This window comes from Acinonyx jubatus, chromosome B3, assembly GCF_027475565.1.
Source record: "Acinonyx jubatus isolate Ajub_Pintada_27869175 chromosome B3, VMU_Ajub_asm_v1.0, whole genome shotgun sequence".
NCBI lineage: Eukaryota > Metazoa > Chordata > Mammalia > Carnivora > Felidae > Acinonyx > Acinonyx jubatus.
The window spans coordinates 52,452,361-52,475,007 of NC_069386.1; the positions used below are offsets into that span (position 1 = coordinate 52,452,361).

At 34.8% G+C, this 22,647-nt stretch overlaps 1 protein-coding gene across 4 annotated transcripts in view; it reads left to right on the top strand.

Annotated features, from left to right (window-relative positions):
* Nucleotides 1-22,647, top strand: part of TRPM7 (transient receptor potential cation channel subfamily M member 7) — a 121,248-nt gene that overhangs the window by 37,953 nt on the left and 60,648 nt on the right. For 3 of the 4 annotated variants that reach the window (XM_015063469.3, XM_027067239.2, XM_027067238.2), the window contains exons 5-12: nt 1,180-1,393; nt 3,604-3,728; nt 5,381-5,552; nt 7,163-7,337; nt 8,292-8,415; nt 9,767-9,839; nt 11,638-11,738; nt 18,163-18,297. In XM_015063469.3, coding sequence (XP_014918955.2) covers nt 1,180-1,393; nt 3,604-3,728; nt 5,381-5,552; nt 7,163-7,337; nt 8,292-8,415; nt 9,767-9,839; nt 11,638-11,738; nt 18,163-18,297 — 1,119 coding nt within the window. Of the gene's footprint in view, nt 1-1,179; nt 1,394-1,800; nt 1,903-3,603; nt 3,729-5,380; nt 5,553-7,162; nt 7,338-8,291; nt 8,416-9,766; nt 9,840-11,637; nt 11,739-18,162; nt 18,298-22,647 lie in introns of those variants that run through there. The other variant, XM_053224027.1, reaches the window with a different exon arrangement.

The following is a 22,647-nucleotide window of genomic DNA, read 5'->3' on the forward strand; positions in this document are numbered from 1 at the left end:
CCTCGTATAGAACAAATCTCATTGTATTCTCTAGAGTCTTCTCATTTTTGTAGAATTCTGATATTTTGGATTTTGATATTTTAGAATATTTTTCATTGGTATTTGAGCTCTGTAAAGCAGTGGGCAATATATTGTTTTGCAAGGAACCTTTCTTAGAGATGATTAAAAATGTTTTTCTTCTGGGGTGCTTGGGTGGCTCAATTGGTTATGTGTCTAGCTTGGGCTCAGGTCATGATTTTGTGGTCCGTGAATTTGAGCCCTGTGTCAGGCCCTCTGCTGACAGCTCGGAGCCTGGAGCCTACTTGGGATTCTGTGTCTCCCTTACTCTCTGCCCCTCTTCTGCTTGCACTGTTTCTCTTTCTCTCTCAAAAATAAGTAAACATTTTTAAAAAACCTTTTTTTTAATGTTTTTCTTCCAACATATGAATATTTCAGATTTCTTATGCAGTAAATCATACAAACACATTAGACAGAGAAAATGAATTAGAGTGGTCATAGCAAGTAAGTTTCGTGATGTCACTTAAGACAAAGATAATTTTTTTAACCTTTCAAACAAGAGTAAATTATACTACAGATGGGACAGCTTATTTTCTATAGAATTTTTCAAAAATTAAACTTGTGAATCCATTTGAACACCTTGAAATATTGAGTAAAAAAATATTTTTGTTATTTTACTGCATATTCAAAATTCTGTTATAAATAGACTGGATCTTTGGCATAATTTTCAAAGTTAATACAGTATTTGCCTCTGTTTATAGTAAGAGTTGTAGAAGCTTCCATTTTTTTTCATTCTTCTTTTCTCGTTTTCCCTTTTATCATCACTGTAGCTAGCCTTAGCACTTCCCACTACTGCATACTCATAGTTACACCAAACCATTAAATACTGTGCATAGGTAAAGAGTAATTGAGTTTATATAAACAGAAAGAGGAAAATATTTATGTTTTAAAGGTTAAAAATTTGAGTACCACTGCTTCTATAGCTCTTACAGAATGATTTTCCAACTTTAAAATCATTTGTTATTGTTTATTCCTAGGAGTGTTAAGTACATTAAAAGCAACCTGTCAAATATATTTAATAATAATCTGATCTAAATAACATTTTTTTAAGTTGTATAATGTTGCATTACGAAACCTATGAACATATTCAGTTATTTTGTCCTTTTAAAAATCTTTTTTTAGTATGTGAGACTATCATATGACACCAAACCTGAAGTCATTCTACAACTTCTGCTTAAAGAATGGCAAATGGAATTACCCAAACTTGTTATCTCTGTGCATGGAGGCATGCAGAAATTTGAGCTTCACCCACGAATCAAGCAGCTGCTTGGAAAGGGTCTTATTAAAGCTGCAGTTACAACCGGAGCCTGGATTTTAACTGGAGGAGTAAATACAGGTAATATGATGATTATATCAATTTTATTTAGTGTGTTTATAAATGTCTCATAATATTAATTAGATATTTTAAATAATAGTCAACACCAAATATCAGTATATTCATCTTTTTCTGTTAAATAATTTATATAGTTCCTAAGTATAAATGGTAATTGTAGAAGTATTTGATTTTCATTTAGTCTTAAAAATAATGACTGTAGAGCAGGTATTAACAAACTATGGTCCCAGGCACCAAATCCAACCCAGTCATTGTTTTTGTAAATAAAGATTTATTGGAGCACAGCTACACTCATTTGTTTTTGAATTATCTATAGTTACATTTGCACTACAACAACAGAGGTGAATAGATGTGACAGAGACTGTTTACCTTGCAAACCCTAAAATGTTTATTATTTGACCTTTTACCAGAAAAAGGTTGTTGACCCCTACTATAGAGCCAGGTGTTACTCCTGTCACTCTCTGACTACTGGTAAATTGAACCCAGGATGGCAGTCCATTGCCTAGGCAGTGGTAAGAAGTAGCTTTCAAAATTAATTTTTAATATACTATAATTTTTCATTCCAAGTCGTCTTTACCACATATATAAATGGCAGATTAACTTTAGTGTCCAAAGTAAAATATAATTATTACTGTTTGCAGACATTTAATTCATTATCAGCAGCTGGTTTTTGAATCTCATTGTATGTCAGGCATTCTTCTGGATGCTAAAGATCTACCATTCCACAAAGCAAAGAAAATATTTACCTTTGTGGAGCTTATATTTTAGCAGGGGAGATGCAGATAACAAACAGATAACTAAATATGTTATTACATGTTAGATGATAAGTGCTATGGAGACACATGAAATATAGAGGAAGGATGGTGAGGGATGGTGGAGGGGGCTTCATTAATAAGGTGACATCTGAGTAGAAATTGAAGGAAATGAGGGAGCAAGATAAGAATAGTGTGGGACAGAGTATTTAAAAGAAAAGAAACTGCTAGTTTGTTGGAAGAATGGTAAGAAGGGTACAGTGTAGGTAAGTAGAATGAATAAGGAAGGCTAGATGATGAGGTTGGAAAGGTATGGGGGTATGGTGGGTGATGGGATGGGGTGAGTTGGGGTAGAGTGGTGAATAGCAGGGGCAAAGGCACATCATTATATAAAACCTTATAGGCCATTACAAGCAACCACTTTCACATTTACTCTGAGTAAGAAGGGAAGGTTTAAGCAGAGAGTTGACAAGAACAAAGATCATTTGGATGATGTTTTGAAAATAGACTATGCACAGGCAAGGCAGCAGTTGGAAGACCAGTGAAGAGGCTATTTCCATAATCCAGATGAGGAGGGAGATCTAATGCATTATAAAAATCAAATTGAGTGATGCATTGGTTTTCTAGGGCTTCCATAACAAAATACCACAGGCTGGGTGGCTTAAGCAAAATAAATTTTCTCACAGTTTTGGAGGTCCCAAGATCAAGTTGTTAGCAGGTTTGGCTCCTCCCGAGGCCTCTCTCCTTGGCTTGTAGATGGTCACTTTCTCACTGTTTCCTCTTTGTGCATGTGCATTCCTGGTATCTCTTTCTGGGTCCAAAATTTCCTTTCCATAAAAGGACACCAGACAGATTGGGTTAGGGCCTCATTTACAGTGTATAGTCTCTTTAAAGGACCTGTCTCCAAATACAGTCACATTCTGAGGTGCTGGGATTAGGATTTCAACATAAGAATTTTGGGAAAGATCCAGTTCAGCCCATAACAAGTGATAATGAGGAGTTACATGCTCTTTTGAATTACCTTTTCTACTTTTTTCCTTATTTTTGATTCAGTTGGACAACTTTTGTAGTTGCTTGGTGTGTGTGTGTGTGTGTGTGTGTGTGTGTTGCTTATGGTCCTGAGCCATACTCTTCATTTTTTTTTAGATGATGTGTAGAGCAATAACAAACTACAGTTACTTACATGAGGAATCTAAGAGAGGACTAGGCCTAACAACATGGTAAAAGTTATTTTTACGTGTGTTTCAGGCAGTTGTAGTGATTTGACATTGTGGGATTCTTTTGTTTGTTTTCTTTTTGGTGCTTGTGTTTTCTTTCATCAGTTTGTCTTTTGGACCTCGTTGCTTTTTATCTTTGTATAAAGAAAAATATCACCAATTATAGTATCATAGATTGAGCACAGGATTATTCTGAAAACAATAACTACTTTCAAATAAAGTGAAATAAATTTTGTATAAACAGGTGTGGCAAAACATGTTGGTGATGCCCTCAAAGAACATGCTTCCAGATCATCTCGAAAGATTTGCACTATTGGAATAGCTCCATGGGGAGTGATTGAAAACAGAAATGATCTTGTTGGGAGAGATGTAAGAATGATTTAAAAAACTTCTTATGTTTGAACTTCTGTATAAACAAAATTAGAGTAAGAATAGTGCAAGTCAACTTAAACTATTCATGATCATACTATACTTTTCAAATTATGTTTAAAAAGTATTTTCTTGGGGTGCGTGGGTGGCTCAGTCAGTTAAGCATCTGACTTCGGCCTAGGTCATGATCTCATGGCTCATGGGTTCAAGCCCCACATTGGGCTCTGTGCTGACAGCTCAGAACCTGGAGCCTGCTTCAGATTCTCCCTCTCTCTCCCTCTCTCTTTGCCCCTTTCCCCCCCCCAAAAAGAAACATTAAAAAAATTTTTTTTAAGTTATTTTCTTGAGGTTTTCTTACTATCCTTTCAAAAATGCATTCATAGATATAAGTAATTGGCATTATATTATTTAAAAATTTTTTTTTAATGTTTACTACTTATTTTTTTGAGAGACAGAGTTTGAGTGGGGGAGGGGCAGAGAGAGAGGGAGAATCTGAAGCAGGCTCCAGGCTCCGAGCTGTCAGCACAAAGCCTGACAGTGGGGCTCGAACCCACGAGCCATGAGATCATGACCTGAACTGAAGTCAGATGCTTAAATGACTGGGCCACCCAGGTGCCCTGTATTATATTATTAGTATGTTTCGGTTTCTGTTTTGTATAGCTATTTCACACCTTTTCCAAATCATGCCAGTCTTTGAAATTAAATTTTTAATGACATTAAGAATTAATTTTATTGTCACTAAGAGTAGTAATCAGTTGCTAGTGTTTTATTTGAATAGGTTAAGGACATGTGAATTGGTTATAAATATTTGTCAAGAGACTACTAAAAAAGAATTACTGAATTATAATCACTTTCAAGTGTGATTATATTTCTATTATCAAATTTAAAGATTCTCCTTAGAGCTAGAAAAATAGCAATATAACATTTGATTGCTCTAATTCAGTGTCCTTTGTATATTGCTCTTTATTCACTAATAACCTAACAGTTTATTCACACTACTTATTATTTATTTTCGGTTTCCTTTGCATGTAATAATAAAATAGTATATATTCTAGGGGCGTCTGGGTGGCTTAGTTGGTTAAGCGTCTGATTCTTGGTTTTGGCTCAGGTCGTGATCTCAAGGTTCATGGGATGTAGCCCCACGTTGGGCTCTGTGCTGACAGCCTGGAGCCTACTTGGGATTCTCTCTCTCCCTTTCTCTCTCTGTCTCTCCTCTCCCCTCAAAATAAATAAATAAATAAATAAACTTTTAAAAAATAATATATATTCTGAAATGAGATGAAATACATTGTATGGTTCAACCCATTGTTGGTTAATTTTCAGTTGGTTAAAAGCTTGTACTTTTTCACTGGGTGTTGTATGTAATTGATGAATCACTGAATTCTACTCCTGAAACCAGTATTGCACTGTATGTTAACTAAGTAGAATTTAAATAAAAATTTGGAAAAAATGTTGGGAGAAAAAAAACCATGAACCTAAAAAAGAAAAGCTTGTGCTTTTTGACACCTTTTTTTTTTTTTGACATTTTCTATTTGTTACTATACTGTAAATAGAATTTTACCTCTTACTTGCCTTTATAGATTATTTCAAAGTTATTTTTTCTTTATATTATAATTAATCCTGCCCACTAACTCATGTTTGCTGTTGTTTAGGTGGTTGCTCCTTATCAAACATTGTTGAACCCTCTGAGCAAATTGAATGTTCTGAATAATCTACATTCCCATTTCATATTGGTGGATGATGGCACTGTTGGAAAGTATGGGGCAGAAGTCAGACTGAGAAGAGAACTTGAAAAAACTATTAATCAGCAAAGAATTCATGCTAGTAAGGGAATTTATAAGTTTCTTATTGTTGAGATCATTCTAGGCTAGATTCTAAAAAGATTCTAAAAAGGTTCTTCGGAGGGTTTATTTCCTTTTGTAGCAAGACAACATACAGAACAACCAAAATGACTGATCTTAGGGGCGACTGGGTGGCTCAGTCAGTTAAGCGTCTGACTTTGGCTCAGATCATGATCTCATGGTTCATGAGTTTGAGCCCTGCTTTGGGCTTTGTGCTGATACCTCGGAACCTGGAGCCTGCTTCAGATTGAGTGACTCCCTCTCTCTCTGTGACTCCCTCTCTCTCTATTCCTCCCCTGTTCACACTTCTTCTCTGTCTCTCTCTCTCTCTCAAAAATAAATAAAGATTAAAAAAAATTAAAAAAAAAAAAGGACTGATCTTAGGTCAAATAGGAAGTCTGAGCCCAAATAGGGTATTCACATATTGAGGCCAAAGCCACAAAGGTTCATTGGAAGCTCTGTTGCTGTTGTAATCCCCTTGCAGCCCAAGGAATTCAGAAATATTCTTAATTTGTGATGTATTCTAATACATGACTTGAAATTCAAGATTGAAGAGGAAAAGAGGAAAAAAAGATAGTTTATTGCAAAGTAAGAATCATCTTGTTTAAAGTTTATAACATGAATAGGTATCACTCTTTGGTAGCTGTGTCTTAAAAATTGGTATTCTTGACACTGGTCTTCCTTTCCAACCATGGTCATACTTTCTGATTCAACTTCTAGATTTCTCTTTCAAAAAGAAGAAATTTTATAGTCCTAGGACACCAAGAAGGTGGGCTTTGTGACAAAGTGAAATCGAAATACAAAATTATAGAAGGGTGCATTCAAATTATGTTGGAGTCATATCCTCTCCTAAAATTCAGGAATGTTTTAGAATCCTACATTTATGTGTATTGGGATTCTTTCACTGCAAGTTATTGTAAAAACAAAAATTGGTATTCTTCACTAAATCTTTTCTGTTACTCTTGTAGAGGTCTTGGATTTTTTTTTTATCAGGTACATTTAGGTAGTCCTGACTGTCATTAATTTTTATGTTAATGTCTCATTGCATTTGAAATCAGAAATACACATTTTAAAAACAAGTAAAAACAAATATACATTAGAAGTTCAACTCCCACAGTATTAGCAAACTAGGGGTGTCTTGGCTGGCCCAGTGGGTGGGGCATGCAACTCTTGATCTCAGGGTTGTGAGGTGAGGCCCCATGTTGTGTGTAGAGATTACTTAAAAATTTTAAAAATCTTAAAAACAAATTGGTGTTATAAATTATTTGTCAAGAGTTCCAATTAGTGAAATATACAAAATAAATTTTACTTTTCAGTGAATCTAAATTCTAGTGCATGCCTAATCATAGAAGTATTGTATTTCTAATTTTGTTATTTAGAACAGATTTTAATTTAATGAAAAAGTAATGTATTCGGTGTTTAACTTACTTATGCAAGATTTGGTATCATGTTGAATACCTAAAGTGAAGTCAGCACAGTCGTATAAGAAATTCTATTTTGGCTTATTTTTATTTTGGTTTTGATTAAGTAAAAAAATAAGATTAAATTACTCTATGTTTTGCCTGATATCTTGCAATCTTTTACTTTGTTAAGGAATTGGACAAGGTGTCCCTGTGGTGGCACTTATATTTGAGGGTGGACCAAATGTCATCCTCACAGTTTTAGAATACCTTCAGGAAAGTCCTCCTGTTCCAGTCGTTGTTTGTGAAGGAACAGGCAGAGCTGCAGATCTACTGGCTTATATTCATAAACAAACAGAAGAAGGAGGGTAAGTATGTGGTTGCAAAAAAGATTTTAATAACTATGTAAAGAGACTTATGGTTTTTAGAATATTGGATTCATTTCAGTATTTTATGAACATGAAAATTTAAAGTTTAATAATACCTTTAAGGTTTGAGGAAATAGCTTGTCTTATACATTATGGGAATGAATTAAAATATAACAGTCTTCATAGAGGACAATTTTGTAAGATCTGTCAAACATACAGAGGCATGTATCTTTTGACCCCTTTGTTCCATTTCTAGGAATTGTTGGTATACGTGTACTTTTACACGTGTGATATGCACAAGATTATAAAAAGTTACTCATTACAATGTTTTTTGTAAAAGTAAAAGATTGGAACAAAATAGAATGTGTATCAAGAGGACTAGATAAACAAATTATGGTATATCTACATAACAGTTTGTGGCTGAGAAAGGTTGGTATCCGTACTAGATTTTGGAAGATTACCAAAGTATATACATGGAAAGAGGAAAGCAGTTGAGATGGAACTGGGCAGATGGAAGATAGTGGGAGACTTTCACTATGAATTTTCATTTTTGTATTTTATAATGTTTTATGTCATTATATTTTTGAGCCATATAATGAGAAAATGTGAATGTGCTCGTGTTTAAGATATCTTGGCAAAGTATTGCTTAATACATAATAATATCTTAAAATTATCTTTATATAGTATCTTACAAACGTGAGTACTGTTATAGCAACACATGCCTTGTAAAATAATTAAGAAATAATACAAAGAGAAAAATAACTCCCGTTTTTCCTCCCATATGACTTACAGTTGGGAGTCTCATGAAGGAGGATATTTCACTCAGGGTGAAGTACTTAATATTAATACAGTATGTTAAAGGTCTTAACATAGATTCGTCTATACTTCATATTAGATTCTACAAATAATAGAAATTGAAATCAGTGAATTAAGTTATGTTTCCTTTCACTCCAGCAATCTTCCTGATGCAGCAGAGCCTGATATTATTTCAACAATCAAAAAAACATTTAACTTTGGCCAAAGTGAAGCAGTTCATTTATTTCAAACACTGATGGAATGCATGAAAAGAAAGGAGCTTGTAAGTAGATTTTGCAGAATAACCCTCTTTATTTCATTCAAAATACATTATAAATTGGTGAAATACTTTTGTTTTAAATTTGGGTTTAAAATTTTAAAATATTTTTTAACCATGCAAAGATGTCATTTATTATTTTGTTCAATTGGAGGGATATCATAGAAGGACTATGGTTTCTGTATGGTATTGAGACATATATTTGCATTTCTGTTTTGGGAAAAGTTTAATAACTAGACCTCCACAGATTATATCTAGAATCAAGCAAGAACTGTCAAGAGTTGTTAATGGTTTCTCCAAAATATATCTGTAGGAGCTCTTGGTTGGCTCGGTCGGTAGAGCATGCAACTCTTGATCTCAGGGTTGTAAATTTGATCCCACATTGGGTCTAGAGATTACTGAAAAAAAAGTCTTAAAAAAAATATTTAGAAAATATTTTATTTTACTCTGACTCAGTGCTCAAATTAAAGATCATTGTTGCCTAATTTCATTCATCTAAACATGGGCTTAAGTTTTCAGAGATAAAATTTTTAACAACTATAATAGGTAGATGATAACATGGTTTGATCTGTTTCGTTTCATGTATTTCATTTTTATACACAATAAAGTTGAAAGGAAAAAATTATATGGGATTATAATCTTTTACTTTATGAAAAATGTTATTAAATAAAAATCTCTCAAGTGGTGTTTCACTTCAGATAATTCAGAGACATTTCCAGTAAAAGGATTAAATAAGACATTTATCGGGGCACCTGAGTGGCTCAGTCGGTTGAGCATCCGACTTCAGCTCAGGTCATGATCTCGCAGTTCGTGAGTTCGAGCCCCACGTTGGGCTCTGTGCTCACAGCTCGGACCCTGGAGCCTGCTTCAGATTCTGTGTCTTCCTCTCTCTCTGCCCCTTCCCCGCTTGAGCTCTGTGTCTCCCTCTCTCTTGAAGATAAATAAACATTAAAAAAAATTAAAAATTTAATAAATAAAACATTTCTCATTCAAGAACACACATATATATTACTTGAATTAAATGTTCATTCTGTAGAAATAATGTCAAGATTTACTCAGGTACGTAATCTGTATTCTCAGGCCATAAGTTGCTTATTGTAGTAAAGGACCTAAAATAGGTCAGAAAGTGAATATAATATTAAACTAAACATTTTGAGTATATTTGCCATTTTTATTTGGTAGATGAGAAAATTTTTTAATTTTGTGGGGGTCTTTTGTTGAAATGAAGTTAATTTCTGACCAAAACCCCAAAAAACTGTATCTCCTATGTGGTTTGAAATTAGTTTCTGTTTTGTATACCTTATGCCTTAGCTTTGAAAATATAAAGGCATAATATTATGAATTGATCTTTAAATAGATCACGGTTTTCCATATTGGATCAGATGAACATCAGGATATAGATGTAGCAATACTTACTGCATTACTGAAAGGTAAGATTTAAATTTTTTTATTTGTGAGATCTTATTCATAGCCTATTTATATAAGGTAGGACTTTTAATTTGGCTGAATTTGGGGGAATTTTTCAGTAATTATTCTTTGTGGAAGATAACAGTGCTAGCTTTGTTTGTCAGCAAATGAGCTTTTGTTTTTGTCTTGCAGAAATTTTTAAAATTTTTTAATTTTTAGAAAGGTGTATGCCACCAGACCCATTTATTTATCCTGTTAAGAATGTGTCACATTTTTAATTGACTGAAAAATAAATGTTTAAAGGTAATAAGGTATTGGTTGATAGAAATTAGTATGTTCTTAAACATGCTGTTTTCATTCTGAAAGGAAGTTTGGAAAGAAAACTAGTGGTATATTTGAGGACTAAAGAGTTATACATAACATTGAACTGTTGTCCTCTCACATATCTTGCCAAAGACATCCAACTGATAAAACAAACAGAATTACGGTGAAAAATCTTCCTAAAAATTAGAAGCTAAAACCGTGTCTCATCTGGGTGGGTACTTGAAAGTCACAAGTATGCAGTGAAGTGGCCAGAGCAGAGTAAAAGAGCACTAAGCATTCACAAGAATTTCCCAAACATTAGACCATAATAAATTGCCAATAGATTAAACATTTGAAAAATACTGCAATAAAATATAACCTATTTACATCTTGGGAAAAAGACATAATAAATAGTAGGAAATTCAGAAACTGTAAAGGGAAAAATCAATAAATGGGATTGCCTACATATAAAAAATAAAAAGAGAACTCAATATTTGTCATATAATTTTCTTTGTGCTAGCCATTGTGTTTTAGTGGTTTACGTTCTTTATCATTTAATCTTATAACAACCCTAAGAGACAGATTTCCTATTATTTCTTCATTTTATAGATGAGGAAATTAAGGAATAGGATTGTGGAGAGACCACAAAGAGTTGTTATAAATTAATGGTAAGATGATGAATACCTCATGGGAAAAGGAGTCTGAATTTAAGTAAAAATGTTAGCAGAATAATATAAATGCCTGGGAAAAATGTGGAAAGATGGTCAATATTATAATTAAAGTAAATATTAATAAAAGAAGCATTTTACTCTCCTACTGGGTATTCTTATACCATTGAAAGTTTCTTATAACCTTTTTGGGACATATTTTGGCAGTATATTAAAAGTTTGAAAATATGTATTCTTCTTCCCAGCATTTTGGCTTCTACAGAGTCATCCTATTTAAATAAACATGTACCTAAAAATATATCCACCAAAAAATTCAAAATAACCTGAATGCCCACTAGTGTGATTGTTGAATCAAGTTTAGCTCACCTTTAAAAAGTATTGTTAATGTGTATATGAGGTTAATCTGTATGTACTATTATAAGGAACTAAGGGTATGATATTAAGACACATAAAGTAGGCTACTGAATACTTTGTATCGTAGGATGTACTTTTGCATGAACAATTAAAAGTATATGTATGAATTTATATACGTACAGGAAAGCACCTGTTGTAAGGATATTTTTCATAATTCTAACATAGTACTATCTCTGTGATAGAAACAGGTAATTTTTGTTTTATTCCTATTGCATTCTGAAGCGTTTGCAGTAAATGAGGCTGTGTGTTTTCTATAGTTGGAAAATAAAAGTCCTAAGCCCTGGGGTAACCTTATCTCTCTGAGACCGGCTACCTCTGAGCAGTGGCTGACATGAACTGTGTAAGTTAATTAAAAGGAAATGGGAAAGGTTCATAAGTGTTCACATTTTAATGGAGATAAATTAATTGAACTTAACTGTTTTCTTTATTCAATTAGGCACTAATGCATCAGCATTTGACCAGCTTATTCTTACACTGGCATGGGATAGAGTTGACATTGCCAAAAATCATGTGTTTGTTTATGGACAGCAGTGGCTGGTATGTAAATATATACACAATGTAATTCACTTAAACTGCATAATAACAAAGTATTTGCTGGAAATGTGATCTGAATTGACATTTTACCTGTCTGCCAAAAATGCAAGATTGGTTTAGCTAAACATTTCTACGACATGCAGATCCATTTAGGATTTCTTAAGTTCTGTTTTGCTCATGATAAAACCTTTGTTATAGGGTATACATCACTAAAAATCCTAGAACTGAAAGAAATCTTAGAAATGGTGCCCTATGATACATCTTTGTTTATTAGGGATATTGGCCTGTAATTTTCTTGTGTTGTCAGGATAATGCTAGCCTCATAAAATGAGTTTGGAAGAATTCACTCCTTATTTTTTTGGAAGAGATTAAGAAGGATTTGATTGTTGGTAGAATTCACCAGAAAGCTGTCTGGTCCTGCTCTTCTGTTTTTTGGTAGGTTTTTGATTACTGATTCAATCTCCTTACTCATAATTGGTCTGTTCATATTTTCCATTTCATCATCATTTAGCCTTAGTAGATTGAGTTTTCCCATTTCTTCTAGGTTGTCCAATTTTTTAGTGTGTAATTGTTCATAGTAGTCTTTTAAAATCATTTATATTTCTCTGGTATCAGTTGTAGCATCACCTATTTTCTGATTTTGAGTCCTCTTTTTTTTTTTTTCTTGATGGGTGTAGCCAAAGATTTCTCAGCTTTTTATCTTTTCAAACAACTAGCTCTTAGGTTTCATTGATTTCATTGACCTTCTCTATTGTCATTTTAGTTTATGTTTCATTATTTCTATTCTAATCTTTGTTACTTTCTTCCTGCTATTAACTTTGGGTTTTGTTTATTCTTTTTCTAATTCCTTGAGGTATAAATTTAAGTTTGAGACTTTTAGAAGTTTTTGAGGTAGGCATCTATTGCTATCAGCTTTCCTATTAGAACTGCTTTTGTTGCATTCTACAAATGATGGTTTATTGTATTTCCAATTTTTTTTGTCTCAAGATTTTTTTTGTTTCTTCTTTGACTCATTCATTGTTCAGTACCATGTTGTTTAATCTTCACATATTTGTGAATTTCCCAATTTTTTTCATGTAATTAATTTCTAGTTAATACCATTGTGGTTGGAAAAGATGCTTGATGATTATCAGTCCTCATAATTTTATCAAAACTTGTTTTATGGCCTGCCATATTATCGATCCTGGAAAATGTTCCATGTACACTTGACATGTGTGTTCTGTTGCTTTTGGATAGGATGTTCTGTATATATCTATTAAGTCCATTGAAGGCCAATTTTTTATTTTTTTTTTAATTTTTTTTAACATTTATTTTCGAGCAAGAGAGGCAGAGAGAGACAGAGCATAAGCAGGGGAGGGGCAGAGAGAGGAGGGAGACACAGAATCCGAAGCAGGCTCCAGGCTCTGAGCTGTCAGCACAGAGCCCAACGTGGGGCTCGAACCCATGAACCATGAGATCATGGCCTGAGCCGAAGTCGAACGCTCAACCAACTGAGCCACTCAGGTGCCTCGAAGGCCAATTTTTTTTTTATTGATTTTCTGTCTGGATGATCTGTCCATTGATATAATGGAGGGTGTATTAAAGTAGCCTATCATTATTGATGTCTCTTAATCCCTTGTGTCTGTAATAATTGTGTTACATAGTTAGGTTCTCCTATGTTGGATGTATAAATATTTATAAATGTTATATCTTCTTGTGGATTGACCCCTTCCTTTTTATCTTTTATTACAGTCTTTGTTTTAAAATCTGTTTTGTCTGAGATAAGTATACCTATTCTGTCTTTTGGTTTCCATTTGCATGGAATATCTTAATTCTGTTTCTTCGCTTTTAGTGTATGACTTTACATCTAAAGTGAGTCTCTTGTAGACATCATATAGATGATGAGTCTTGTTTTTTTAAATCCATTCAACCACTGTGTGCATTTTGATTGGAGCATGTAGTCCATTTACATTTAAAGTAATTATTTTAGGTATGTACTAATTGCCATTTTGTTCATTGTTTTCTGGCTTGATGGATGAATGGATAAGGTAATTGTATGGAATACATGGAATATTATTCAGCCATAAGAAAGAATGAAATCTTGCCATTTGCAGCAACATAGATGGATCTTGAGATCATTATGCTAGGTGAAATATAAATACCATATGGTCTCTTTTATATGTGGAATGTATAAACAGATTGGTGGTTGCTAGAGGTAAGGGGGTGGGGAAGTGGGACAAAATGGGTGAAGGGGGTCAAAAGATTAAAAAAGAAAGGAAAAAAAAGAAATATTCCTATATGTACAAGATTATTCAATATAGTGTTATATCAGATGTTTAGACTAGTTCCTTCAGTGGTCTTTCTCATCTTAACCAAACGGCAACAACCTTTTCCCAGTTTTTGAGATAAGAAGCCTTAGTGTCATTTTTTACTTTTCTCTTTTTCATATATTCCAGTTCAGTAACATTTGTAAATGTTTTCATATTTACTTTAAAATATGCAATTTTTTTATCATCCTGGTTCAATCTACTGTCACCCTTCTTCTTTATTGTTTTAGTAGCATCCTGTTTGTTTCCTTACTCTCATTCTTCCTCTCCTATTACACAGAAGATGGATCACATCACATTTATGCAAAGCACAGTCCAGAGCCCTTATGATGGCTTATAGGGTTTCACATCATTTGCCCCATTACTGCCTCTCTTACTTTACATGTTACCACTATTCCCTTTGCACTCTTTTATGTAACCATATTGGCCTTCTTACTGTTTTTAAAACATACCAATAATATTCCTGTCTTTGTACTTGTGGGGTTTTTTTGGTCTGGAACCCTATTCCCTTATATGCCTGCCTAGACTTGCTTCGTTTTCTTTTTCTGGTTTCCCTTTTTTTTTTTTTTTTAATTTTTATTTATTAAGTAATTTCTACACCCGGTGTGGCTCAAACTCACAGCCCCAAGATTAAGAGTTGCATCCTCCCCCGGTTGAGCTAGCCAGGCACCCCTCTTTTTCTGGTTTCTAACCAAACATCTCCTCAAGTAGGCTTTTTATTGTCTAACCTATTTTAATAGAAGTCCCCTATGACAGCATTTTCTGTGTTCTTCTCTGCCATTTTTTTTCTTTAGTATTTATCACTGAGAAATCATTTATGTATCTTAGCTATTTATTTCTCTCTCTACTCCTGGATAGTAAATTTTATAGAAGAAAGACTATTTTTGTTCACCTCCTATATTCACAGCCTGGCACATAGTAAATGCTTGATAAATTTTTTTACATGTCTGAATCAATAGGAAATTTGGCAAATTAAATGTTCATTCCCACATTGAATTTTTATCCAGCCTTTACAGAGGATGAGCTAAATCTTTTCTATGAAATGTAAACAGCAAAGTGGAGAAAAGTATGCACAGCATGAGCTTCTTTGTAGCAAATTCTGTTTTTGGATGTACACACATTCAGGCATATCTGCATGCACTGTGTAGTCATAGAACCTTTTTGGAAACTGTTACTATGAGATATGTTTGTATAAAGATGGGCAGAAGAGAGAAAGTTTCATTTTATGCCATTTTTGGTATTTGATGGTTTTTTTAAACCATGGAGATGTATTTCCTATAAATAATAAAAAAGAGTATTTAGTCACTTCCATTATTACAGGACTTCAGAGGAAGAAATTAATGTTGATCAGCTGTGGTAAAACTCTTCAATAGTAAACCAACCTTTTAGTCCCTTGAATAGTTTCATTGAATTTTTTATCTCAAGTGTAAAGACTTGGAAAACGCCGTCATCTTCTGTATATATATGGTTTATCTCATGGATTTATTAAACACAATGTTACCTATTTGATTTTGTGCTTTCCTTTATACTAGAGTTTGCAGCACTATTGTTTTTTCAGTTTTTCCTCTTCGTTGTTAAGAGTTACGCATGGAGTATATGAAGAAATGTGGAACAAAGCAAATACTTTTTCTTTAACTAAACCTTTTTTTCCTCAGATGTGAAAATTTCGTAAGGCTTTATTGTTGTTTTGGGCAGTGGTTATAAACTCAATTCAGATAGAACACTTCTTTTTTAAAATATAAGTTTCATTATGCCCTTTTTATTACATGAAAATAAAATTTTATCAAGTACTTACTATACAAATAAAAATATATTGGGGAGCCTGGGTGGCTTAGTCATTTAACCATCCAACTCTTGGTTTTGGTTCAGGTCATGATCTCACAGTTCATGAGATTGAGCTCTGTGTTGGGCTCTGAGCTGGCATTGCAGAGCCTACTTGGGATTCTCTCTCTTCTTCTGTCTGCCCCTCCCTTGCTTGTGCTCTCTTTCTCAAAATAAATAAACATTAAAGAAAACAACAATATAATGCCATATTGTGATAAAAACAAATGAAAGTCATTTTTAATAAAAATAGGTATTTCAGAGTGACAATACTTAAGAATGGAAACATAAATAGCATAATAAATAATTATATGCTTTCACTTATTTTATGTAGAATCCGTGTAAAATGCTGCAGTTGTGAGTACATGCTAATATGGAAATGTCAGTAATTTAAATTCCGTGGGGAGCAGAAAAATACCCATTGACAACTACAGGACAAGGAAAGAGCAAAGAAGAGGAACAAATAGGAATTAGAGCAAAAGTAGTTAGAATAAGTAATAACATATGAGAATTATTTGTATATGATAAGAGAAAGAATCCTAAAATAAGAATAGCATGCCTTGATAAATCAGTGGCTATTAATAGGAGAAATTGAATAAGTTTTACAGTGTTATTAATTAGTTCAGCCTTATTTTTAAGTGCAATGTCAAAGTATTTCCCTTGTTGTGACATAGAGCTGAGTGATAAAAAATATTGCAGAAAACATGGGCACCTGGGTGGCTCAGTTGGTTGAGCATCTTATTCTTGAGAGAATCTGGAATTCTCTCTCTCTCCCCCCCGCCCCTCCTTTCCTTATGCACTTACTCTCAAAAAATAAATAAATATACTTAAAAACTGCAGAAAACATATCTTCCATGTTGAAATCCCATCATGTATGAGGTGTGCATTTAGTCTGTATCCTTAAGAAGATCTTGGTGACCAGATCCTTTGCTAAGAGATGGAAATAGAGGACAGATTGGAGAAATGGTAATAGAAGCTGCTGTAGAGAAGTTGTACAGTTATCTAGTAAACTTATGCAGACAGAATCAGAATAAATTGAAAAACAACAGGTAAAAAAAAAAAAACCAAAAAACAGCCAATTTTGATACTGATTTTCCCCACAAAGTTTTATTTTATCGTATGGTACTAAAATATTAAAAATATACAGAAGCAATAACATGAGATATTTAAAATATCTTAATATACATATAAAATATACTAATGTTAAATGCATTAATATTAAATATATTAGTGTTCTATTAATAAAATACCCTTTATGAGGCGCCTGGGTTGCTGAGTTAAGTGTCTGACTTCGGCTTAGGTCATGATCTCTCGGTTTGTGAGTTCGAGCCCCAAGTCAGGCTCTGTGCTGACAGCTCAGAGCCTGGAGTCTGCTTTGGATTCTCTTTCTCCCTCTCTCTCTCTTCCTCCCCTGCTTACATTCTGTCTCTCTCTCAAAAATAAATGATTTTTAAAAATTGTTTCTTAAATAAAATAAAATACCCTATTAATGATACTTGAAATTTCTATATTTGTGTCTCCACTAATTTAACAGCATTTGATTCAGAGTCTGTTGAAGTCTATAAAGAGTCCCTAAAAACTTAAAAGGGACAGCTTAAAAATACTGACTGACGTACATGGTTTACATTAAACTCAAATGGCACAGATTGTATTGCTATTAGATGTAATTTTTCTCTAATGGTGAATAATTTCTGTTAAAGTTCTAAAGAAAACTGAGTACCATCTTATGTAACTAATATGATGTTGTATTTTTGGAAACTTCATTGCAAAACAAACTATGACAATACTTTGTGTTTATATGTAAAGCAGAATTATTGCATTTTCACACATGAAAGTCCAACAGCATAACAAAGTTGCGTGAGATATCGGACAGTCCTTTCTGAGTGAAATTGTCTGGCGTAGTGCATGATATCTGGTATCCTTTGAATGTTAGTAATGGCCCCCAAAAAGTGAAATGATCTGTCCAAAAAACCTTTCCTAAACATTGAGAACCATTGCTCTAAGATTTTTTTCCCCAAATTTACTTGATGATGGATTCTTTCTTGTCCCCCCCCCACTATGTAACACTTCTCTCCTGCAGAAATAGTGCTTATGGAGTATTCTTTGGGGAATGCTAGTATAGAGAGGTCTTTTCTTCTATTCCCTTTATACCTTAAGTTCTAGCCTTTTACTGTTTTGCATCTTTTTAGTTTGTTCCAAAACTGTTCAAGAACAAATAAGTATAAATCCTAGGACTTGCATTGAGAATTATTTGTATAATTAGAATGTGTGAAATATATTCACTAATTTTGATATTTTAGGTTGGATCCTTGGAACAAGCTATGCTTGATGCTCTTGTAATGGATAGAGTTGCATTTGTAAAACTACTTATTGAAAATGGAGTGAGCATGCATAAATTCCTTACCATTCCCAGACTGGAAGAACTTTACAACACAGTAAGTGTGTGTTAAAATTCTTTGTTGACTAAGCTTTGTTATCTTTGGGAAATGTCATTTTACTTAAACATATCCAATTCTGCTAAAACCTTTAATGATTTGCTTGATTACTTGGAAAAATTGCAGCCAGTCTTAGTGTCCTGTAAGTCTTAGTGTGCTATATGACAATCTGAAACCATTTCCTTGTTTCTGGAGATTTTCCCTGTCATCGTAGCAACATAGGGAAAAGGTAAAGTGTTAACAAGCCTGTCTTTTCCTTATCCTCGCCCCTTTTTAAAACTCTAGAATCAGCTTCTTAATTACAGAATAATTGTATTTCCTTCTTTTTCTTTTTTCTTGGTCGTCATTTGTTACACTAAATTTTTATTGATGCCTTTTTATTGATGCCTTTTTTGGTAAAAAATTACACATTGTTTTTTTGTTTATCCTTTTTGTTTTTCATGATTTTGACCTTGTGGTGTCCCCCTTTTAGGTTACGTACCATTTTTCATTGTTTTCTAAAGAGCTCCTGAAAACTATCCCCCTTACAAAGCCTTTTGAAATCATTTCATTTTGAAATTTCACATGTCTAGCATTGGAGAGAGTAAATACTGCCATCTTACTGGTTTTCCATGTTGCCAGCTTTAATTGAGCTATACTTTGAAGTGCACTGTTACCAAATCCTAGCTTTCTAAATCTGACTTCTCTGCAAAGCTGTCTGTCCATTCATCAGTTTCTACTTATTTATCTCCTTTTAATTCCTAATGTCTTTGTACCTTGTCTTTTTTTTTTTTTTAATTTTTTTTTCAACTTTTATTTATTTTTTTGGGACAGAGAGAGACAGAGCATGAACGGGGGAGGGGCAGAGAGAGAGGGAGACACAGAATCGGAAACAGGCTCCAGGCTCTGAGCCATCAGCCCAGAGCCTGACGCGGGGCTCAAACTCACGGACCGCGAGATCGTGACCTGGCTGAAGTCGGATGCTTAACCGACTGCGCCACCCAGGCGCCCCTGTACCTTGTCTTTATAGCAGTCATACTACTTCAGTAGTCTAATCTTCTTATCCTTTCTTCAAATTAGTTCTTTAAACTAATTATTCTTATAATCATATATTTTACCATGTCTTTCTTCAGTTTAAAAATTTTTGATAGATCCGTGGTGGTGGGGGTGGGGGGTTTAAAATGGCAGAGTAGTAAGGAGACCCTGGGCTTGTCTTGTCCCTCGAACACAGCTAGATTGACATCAAACCATTTGAATATCTAGAAAATTGATCTGAGGGTAACAGAACAATCTGAGTAATTTGAGGGAGAGAACACAGCAGGTACATGGTGTGGAGAGGTGAATTGGGGGATAGAAGAGCCGTGGTGCTTCACATGGGAGGGAGCTGTTTTCCCAGGGAGGAGAAAGACAGAGGGAGAGAGAGCAGTGCCTTGGGTTTGTGCAAGAAAGCACTCGCTATAAAAGCATCTAAAGAGAAGGAGTAAAAACATGCACAGAGGAGTACACAAGAGAAAACTGCTCCCTGAAACCACTAATGGGGGAAAAAGGAGAGGGTTTCATTACTGCCAGTCTTTTATAAACAGCGGAGCACAGAGTCTGAAGTTTCAGAGGTCAGCCACTGGTGCTACTCCAGTGAGGAAGCAGGGTGGAGACCTGGGAACAGGCTGTCCAGTCTGAGGATCCCCTAGGTCGCATGGGGAGAAGCGGTTCCCCTGCTTGGAGTGCGTTTGGTAGAGGTGATATGGCCTCTCCACAAGCAAAACACCCAGTGGTCACCATCAAGCCACCTCAGTCACCTGTATAGGAACAGAGATGTGGCTGAGGGCAGTAAACCCTGGTACCAGCTGTGTATTGTTATTTACCATAAACTCGAGCTGGTGCCAGTGCACCGTGGTGCAACCATTTTCCGGGACAAGCCAGCCCCAGACTAGCACAGCAAGACCGTTCCCCAGTGGATGGCTTTGGGTCTGAGCCATAGGGGTCTCTAAAATGTGGGGTTTCGAAACACAGCCATACCTGAAATAAGTTGGACTCTCAACTGACTGAGCATCCTAGGCGGCCTTTTTATCGTTTTTTTGTTTTGTTTTGTTTTGTTTTTTTATATTTTTTTCTCTCTTCTTTTCTCTTTTGTCTTCCAAGCTTCTTTTAACAAGCAGACCAAAACACACCTAGGATCTAGCTTCCATTATGTGATTTTTTTTTTTACTTTTTAAATTTTTATTTGATTCTGTTATTACTGTTTTTTGTAATCAAAAATGACAAGATAGAGGAATTCACCTCAAAAGAAAGAACAGGAAGATATGACAGCCAAGGATTTAATCAATGCAGTAAGATGTCTGAACTAGAATTTAGGGGTGCCTGGTTGGCTCAGTTGGTTAAACGTCCAACTTCAGCTCGGGTCATGATCTTGCGGTCCTGAGTTCGAGCCCCGCATTGGGCTCTTGTGCTGACAGCTCAGAGCCTGGAGCCTGCTTTGGATTCTGTGCCTGCTTCTCTCTCTCTCTCTCTCTCTCTCTCTCTCTCTCTCTCTCTCTCTCTCCCTCCCTCCCTCTCTCTGCCCCTCCCCACCTCGCGCTCTGTCTTTCTCATAAATAAACATTAAAAATTTTTTTAAATGATTATAAGGATATTAGCTGGGCTTGGGGAATAAAAGCATAGAAGACACTAGAGAATCCATTTCTGCAGAGATAAAAGACCCGAAATCTACACGGACTGAAATTAAAAATGCTATAGCAACAAGGTACCTGGGTGGCTCAGTCAGTTAAGCATCTGACTCCTGATTTCAGCTCAAGTCATGATCTTGTGGATTGTAGGGTTGAGCCTTGTGTCAGGCAGGCTGTGCTTACAGCATGGAGCCTGCTTGGGATTCTCTGTCTCCCTCTCTCTGCCCCTTCCCTGCTTGCTCACATGCTCTTTTTCTCTCTCAAGATAAATAAATGTTTTAAAAACTGCTATAACCAAGATGCAGATCCAAATAGAGGCCATAAAAATGAGGATGGACAAGGCAGAGGGGGAATTAGTGATACAGAAGACAAAATTGTGGAAAATAATGAAGCTGTAAAGAAGAGGGAAACAAAAGTCAGGGATCATGAAGGCAGACTTAGGGAACTCAGTAATTTATTAAATGTAATAACATTTGTATCATAGGAGTCCCAGGAGATGAAGAGAGAGAAAAAGGGGCAGAAAGTTTGTGTGAGCAAATTGTAGCTGAAAACTTACCCTAATCTGGGGAAGGACACAGACATCAAAATCCAAGAAGCATAGAGAACTCCCATTAAATTCAACAAAGGCAGCCATTGCCAAGACATATCATAGTCAGATTCTCAAAATACACACACAAGGAAAGAAACCTGAAAGCAGCATGGGGAAAAAGTCCTTAACCTACAAGGGAAGACAAATCACGTTCACAGCATATCTGTCCACAAAACTTAGGCCAGAAAGGAGTGACAGTGTATTTTCAACGTGCTGAATCGGAAAAATACACAGCCAAGAATACTGTATCCAGCAAGGCTGTCATTCAGAATAGAAGGAGAGATAAAGAGTCTCCCAGACAAAAACTAAAGGAGTTTGTGACCACTAAACCCGCCCTATAGAAAATTTTAAGGGAGGACTCTTTGGAGGGGGGAGAAAAAAGACTAAAAGCAACAAAGAGTAGAAAGGACCAGAGAGCATCACCAAAAACACCAACTCTACAGGTAACACTATGATACTAAATTCATATCTTTCAATAATCACTCTGACTAAATTCTCTGGAGAATCAAAAGATGTAGGGTATCAGAATGGATAAAAAAAATGATACATCTATATGCTGCCTACAAGAGACTCATTTTAGACCTAAAGACACCTGCAGGTTGAAAGTGAGGGGATGGAGAACTGTCTATCATGTTAATGGATGTCAAAAGAAAGCCACAGTATTCATAATTAAATCAGACAAACTACATTTTAAAACAGACTGTAAAGAGATGAAGAAGGGCATTATATCATAATTAAGGGTTCTATCCATTAAGAAGATCTAACAGTTATAAATATTTATGCCCCCAACTTAGACCCACCCAAAGTATATAAATCAATTAATAATAAACTCATTGATAATAATACAGTGATAGTTGGGGACTTTAGCATCCCACATACAACAATGGACAGGTCATCTAAGCAGAAAATCAACAAAGAAACAATGGCTTTGAATGATACTGGACCAGATGGACTTGCCAGATACATTCAGAATATTTCATCTTAAAGCAATAGAATACACATTCTTTTTGAGTGCACGTGGAATATTCTCCAAAAACAGATCATGTATTGGGTCACAAATCAGCCCTCATCGGGTACAAAAATATTGAGATAATACCATGCATATTTTCAGATCACAAC